The sequence below is a fragment of the Garra rufa genome, chromosome 6, assembly GCF_049309525.1.
Source record: "Garra rufa chromosome 6, GarRuf1.0, whole genome shotgun sequence".
Taxonomy (NCBI): domain Eukaryota; kingdom Metazoa; phylum Chordata; class Actinopteri; order Cypriniformes; family Cyprinidae; genus Garra; species Garra rufa.
This window is the reverse complement of record NC_133366.1, coordinates 16,284,631-16,291,161: the sequence shown is the minus strand read 5'-3', so window position 1 is coordinate 16,291,161 and position 6,531 is coordinate 16,284,631. Positions and strand designations below refer to the sequence as shown.

General features: G+C 38.7%; 1 protein-coding gene across 1 annotated transcript; it reads right to left on the bottom strand.

Annotated features, from left to right (window-relative positions):
- Positions 1-3,236: 3,236 nt before the first annotated feature.
- LOC141337292 (5-hydroxytryptamine receptor 4) lies at positions 3,237-6,276 on the bottom strand. The gene has a single exon (XM_073843084.1). It carries the CDS (start codon positions 6,274-6,276, stop codon positions 5,212-5,214), a length of 1,065 nt encoding a protein of 354 aa, XP_073699185.1. The 3' UTR covers positions 3,237-5,211.
- Positions 6,277-6,531: the final 255 nt, after the last annotated feature.

Here is a 6,531-nt window from a genome sequence, read left to right as displayed (position 1 = left end):
TCTGAAAAGAGCATGCAGTTGATCTGATGTGTTTTTGATGAATTCTGAAAACAATGAATCCATTTTATTCAAACAACCATCCCACAGGAAAGAAAAATCAGATTAGATGCCTTTAATAATGTTATTTGTACACAGCAATTAAATTAAATTGAAATCAAGTACCTAGCTTGTCAGACTTTTCTCCTGAGAAATACTTAAAGTAATAGTTCACCCCCAAATGAAATTCAATCAATATTCACCTTCATGTTGTTCCAAATGCATAAGACATTGCTTAATCTTCGAACACAATTTAAAGGCCCTATTATGCCCCTTTATACAATGTAACATAAGTCTCAGGTGTCCACAAAATGTGTCTGTGAAGCTTCAGCTCAAAATACCCCAAAGATCATTTATTATATCAACTTTAAAATGCCTATTTTTAGTGGAAGCAGAAACATGCTGTTTTCATGCATGGCTCTTTAAATGCAAATGAGCTTCTGCTCTCCGCCCCCTTTTCTCAGATACTCTGCTGAAAAACATCTGTTTGGGTTTGATTAGCATGTCTACTGTGCTGAAATCATGCGTTTTAAACCATGTTCGTTTACAGTTTTGATATACGGTTTTCTAAGCGCACATCCAGAGCAAGAAAAAGGCTAACCAAAAGTTACTGGGTTGTCGTTTTTCACATTTTCTGGATTGGTGGATGCACTGGGGACCTAATTATAGCACTTAAATACGGAAAAAGTCAGATTTTCCTGATATGTCACCTTTAAGATATTTTCCTTCCATTGAACGTCCAGGTAACCAAAACTTACAAGATCCTAAAATGTTAAAATAAAGATGTCATAGAACAAATCCAAATGAATTAAGCAGTGAAATTGAAGGCTTATGCAGAGATAAAATGGCTTTATATGATGAACATATTTAATTTAGACACACATACATGGAGAAAAATACAGGTTTTATTAGAAATAACCTGAATTTACTTGAACCTAAAGTCTTATAAGTTTGGAATAACAAATGATTTTTGGGTGAACTATCCCTTTAAGATTCCACAACTTCTCTGAGTCACTACTCTTATAAGCAAATTTGTGGCTTCTTTGTACAAAAGGTCAGATGTCCTTGCTTCCATTCAAGATGTTCTTTGGTGGGAAATGATCAAATCATGCTAGAGAACATGATTATTGGTAACTTGTGGAGTTCCTGCAGCTCAAGTGCTGCTGACATTTAAACAAAAGAAGGACATACCAAATACTAAGACATTTTGAAACTCACTGCATGTCTCCAGGGGACAGTTGACAGTGTTACATGATGTGCTCAGATTTGCCAGGATGTGAAAAAATCCACATTCATTTTTTAGCTTTGTGCTATAAAAATAGCATATGTATAGCTTTTTACCACACATGTCTAACTCGGACGAAGCTGATACATACTGAGAACTCTATAAGTCCCTAGAGCCACGAAAGAGCAGTCTTCGCACAATTAAATCAGTCAGCCTATCAACTGGTTTATTGCTGCATTCATTTACTCATTAATAATGAAAAAATCTAAGATGGCCAGTAGAGGTCACTGTTCATGTAAATAAATGGCAAATTCCTACAAATTTTACAACAGAATTGGAAACACAATTGTTAACAGGCAGCATCTAAAAGCAGGTCTGAATCATCTCACTTTATGAGTAATTATAAAAGTGACAAGACTGTGGGTGTGAAGATGACTTTTGAGGACAACATGCTGTATGTGTGAATTAACTGTTTTTGAAAAGTGGTTTCCTTTTCCATTTAAAATTTCTGAGAACTTACTGAAGAGTAAATCACTGTGAGTCCCTGTCCTCCCCTGTTTCCTGTGGTTTACTGAAGACTAACACCAGCATGCATAACAGTTCTTAATGGGTTCCTTCAGCTAAGCACTTGTATGTTTTGACTTGTCACAAAAATGACTTTACGTACTTGTCACTGCCTTAGTACTCTCAGAGCAGTGCCAGAAATGTCTAAAAAGAAGAGCGCTGGAGTGAATGGCCGAGGACAGAGTTAACAGAACATTAGCTTAATAAAAAAAAAAAAAAAAAAAAAACATAATATTGGATGTTTTCCCCGAGATGATTTCCATTTTTGAAATTGTTATATAAATTTTTGATTATAAAGAACCCCACCCCCCAGTTCGTTTATCTTTGCTTACCTCATTATTAAAGCAGGCAGACCAGCAGGGGCCAATTCTCTGCCCAGCATGTCCAGTCATTTCTTAAGAATTATATCAAGAAAACGTGATCATAACTGAGATTTAATATCCATAATTATAGAATTATTTGTTCTCATACATATTTTAGATATGACTCTATGATGTTCTGCAGGTCATGGGTGCTAATATGTGACAGGAGAGGATGTGTCACATGCTTTTGGAGTGTTTCTTTCAATTGGCACTTTATGTGCAGGGTAAGTGCACAATAACTGTACCCTCAAATAGCAAAAACCTTCAGTTCCTGGTTGTTCCTCTTTCTGTTTATTATTTCATGCTGCCATAGTTTGTGGAACATACCAGAACTTTTTCTGCTAAGATCATTATGTGAGTTTAAAATGTCCTCTTAACCATTTTAGAATTCAACGGTTACATCTTGTACCACAGAACGCTCATAAGTCTGCCAGTATACAAAAGGTAAAGTTCTGTTTGTTACCTTGAATACACTTTGCATTAGTGTTGGCAATAGATGCAGGCTGTAGAATGAAAGATTGTTTGTTGCAAAGCACCAAATCTGCGAAAAAATGATGAATGCAGGCCAGACATCTAATTTATTCACAGAGTAAAAAAATGTGAAAGAAAACACATCTTACAGAAAGTTCAACACCAAATCACAATGTTTGCATGCACTTTATCACTTGTCATGCTGTTAGACTAACTGAGTTATCCTCATCTCACTGGGGTTTGTGTTACATCATTTGTCATTATTTGGAATGCATAATGATAATCCTTTAATTCTTAAGTCTTACAACAAATAATACCTATGGTCACCCATATGGCAATAATATATTTTTTAGATTTATTTTAAATATGTTTTACAATATACAAAAATTGCCTATTGCTAACAAAGATTTTACAATATATTTACATAAATATATTTTCAAAACACTTTAGTTACTTACATTTCTTCTTCCTTTTTCTAGATATTTTAAATCTAAATGTATTAATATTGTCCAAAATTGCATTTACCCAAAATGTATTTTATATATTATATTTTGTAATATATTTTGACCTTTAAAAGTTTAGGGCTTTAGCATCAGTTGCTAGTGTGCCTATTGAGATCGGGGGAGTGAGATTTACCTGAACAGCTCTTGCTAGCTGGCCTCTGTTACTCTTCCCCCTAAACCTGTCTCCCATCTGGGTCGTGGCACCAGTCTCACCCCTCCTGTTTTGTTCACCTCATTCGTTCTGGCATGTGTTTCCCAAAAACAACTATGGTCGCAAGTAGGGCTGGCCCCTAATAGTTGACTAACCATTAGTAGATGAGAAGAGGCTTGGTTGACCGAAATTTTATAAGTCGCTTAGTAGCGAAACAAAAAAAAATCCACAGAAAGTGTGGAAGTCACACAGTCCGTGACAGACAGATCGTTAATGGCTGGTCTGTTTAATATACATCGGGCAGGACATCTAAACGTACACCTACAGTATCATTCATCGACCTCAAATATGACTTTTCATCTGAAATATTTAAGTAGTACCAACTTTACATGGCAGCTCAGTCTAATGTTACTCTAGAAAAATATGCGCTATTCAAGTTTTCAGTTCGGAGTGTGGAAGCTGAATAGTATGACAGATGAAGGTGCCGGTGCAGTCACTTGCTCTTAAAATACTCCGTCATTTTTTGTTCATACAGATAAGAGTAGTACATCTTTTGAATCTGTAAAGTCTCTACGATTATTTGTGCGCACTCAGAATAACAACGAAACACTGCACTTTTGTAAAATAAAATAGCAAACAGAATGTGCTTTCTGCCGTCTCGGTCTCTGTGAACTTGAGTGCGAAACTCAGTGTATTCTTTCCTTACAGACAGGAACAATATTTCTATGGAGAGTGAAATGTCTCCCTTCAAATTAACCAACTTAACTGGAAAACAAATATTCTGAAATTATGCAATACGTAAAAACAAAGAAAGCACTAGTTTATCAATACATTGTTAAAACGTTAATTCAGCTTGCTTGTTATTTTTCTCTGACACATACATAATTATTATATCTGCCAGCGCACTGTGGCAAGCTGTATGTGTACGCTTGAACACTTATTAGGCTATGTAGGCAAATAATGGCTCATTATTATTATTTATATGGTTTATTAATAAACGTGCGACTAATAGTCGACTAATTCTTAAAATGAAAGACTGCTAGTCAATTAGAATAATCAAGGACTTTATTTACAGCATTTTTGGCATGGGAGGCAGGTGCTAACAAGGATGCTAAAGATGGCAAGTCCTAGTGACAGTTGCTATTGCACACCTCTTGAGATCAGGGGAATGAGGTTTACCCGAACAGCTCTTGCTAGCTGGCCTCCGTTACACTTCCCCCCTAAACTTCACTCCCATCCGGGTCATGGCACCATTGTCACCCCTCCCATTCTGCTTACCTCACTAGTTCTGGGCTGCGTTTCCCAAAAGCAACTATGATTGCAAATTCTGTTGTTACCAATAGAATTCAATGGAACTTGTGACCATAGTTAGCTAACAATGTTTTTGGTAAATGCACCGCTGAGCAGGATCGAACCGGCATTTCTGGCATGGGAGGCAGGCACTAACAAGGATGCTACAGATGGCAGGCTCTAGTGTCGTTCGTTACACTTCCTCCCTAAACCTCACTTCCATCCGGGTCACGGCACCAGCAACACTCCTCCGGATTTACTCACCTCACTCGTTCTGGAGTGTGTTTCCCAAAAGCAACTATGGTGGCAAGTTCTGCCATCGCCAATAGAGTTCACTGCAAATTGTGACTACCTTTAGCGTACAGTGGTTTTGGGAAACGCACCACTGAGCAGGATTCAAACCGGCATTTCTGGTACTGGAGGCGGGCACTCTAAAATGGATGCTGAAGACTATATTTGCTCTATATTTTGGCTAAAAAAAACACATGAATGCTATTTTATTATATTACTATATTTAAATAAATATATATTTATCTAAAATAGATTTTGCCGTATGGGCTAGACAGGAACACATTTGGGATATTTTATTAAAACGGATGAACTGGCAGTCTACTGGTTGTCAGTGCGCTCATTGCCATCCCTTTTTGAGTGAGAGAGGTCCATTCCTTGAGCTGTGCCATGCAGACATATTCTGCAGCCCATGATCATGAGGAAAGCCCTACGGAAGGATCGGTTAAAGAAACCATAGAGGAAAGGGTTTAGGGAGGAGTTGACGTACCCCAACCACAGGAACACATCCCATATCACAGCAGCAGTCCCATACTCAATAAACGGGTCGACAATATTAACAGTAAAGAAGGGCAACCAAAACAGAAGGAAAACACCCATGATGATGCCCAGAGTTTTGGCCGCTTTTCTTTCCCTTCTTATAGAGTTGCGATGTTTTTGTTTCTTGCTTGAGTCCTTCCCCACACCTGCCGCCATCTGTGCCTCCATTGCGCTTATCTGCATGGCTTGCCTCTTGGCCGCTTTGTAGATCTTCCAGTAGGCCACCAACATGGTCACCATAGGCAGGTAAAATGCAACAAGGGAAGCCATGACAGCATAAACACGGTTAACCAAGAAGATGCACATGTTCTCAGGTAAAGGAACGTCCATGCCAAGCTTGTGCAGCCCGAGGAGGATTGGGCAAAAGGAGATGAGGAAAGGAATGGCCCAGCAAACCACAATCAGCAGACCCACACGTTTACGGGACATCTTAAACGAATACACCAAAGGGTTGCAGACGGCATAATAGCGGTCAAAAGCGATGCAGCTCAAATGGAAGATGGAGGCCGTGCAGAGCATAACGTCCAAGCTGGAGTGAAGATGGCAGAAGGTTGGGCCGAAATACCAACATCCTTCCACTGTTCTGACCATACTGTATGGCATTACCACCAGGCCCACTAGGAAGTCAGCGACAGCCAGAGACATCACGAAAGAGTTCGTAGGGCACTGCAGCTGTTTGAAGTAAGCAATGGCGAGAACCACCAGGAAGTTGCCGACAACTGTGCAAACAATCCCGGTGATGATGAAGACATAGAGGGCGATTCGTGAAGCGGCGCTCCTTAATGTGGCACAGAACTCCAAATCAGAGTCAAGTGAAATGTTGCTCCATTCCGAGGAGTTTTCCATGCTGTTCAACCTGGTGATAAACGAGACACATGCATTCAAGATTTATTCCCATGATCATTGATAAATGCTTTGTTTGATCTCACAACATGCTGTGTTTTAGAAGACCAAGAAGAAAAATGCTTGTTCGAAATATTGTTTGGTGTTGCTAATAAACTGCCATATTGATATATGAGAACAAAAATGTCTGTGTCGTTTCACCACACATTGATAATCACTCTATTTCACCGTTAATATTTTTGCTAAGTGACAACTGCC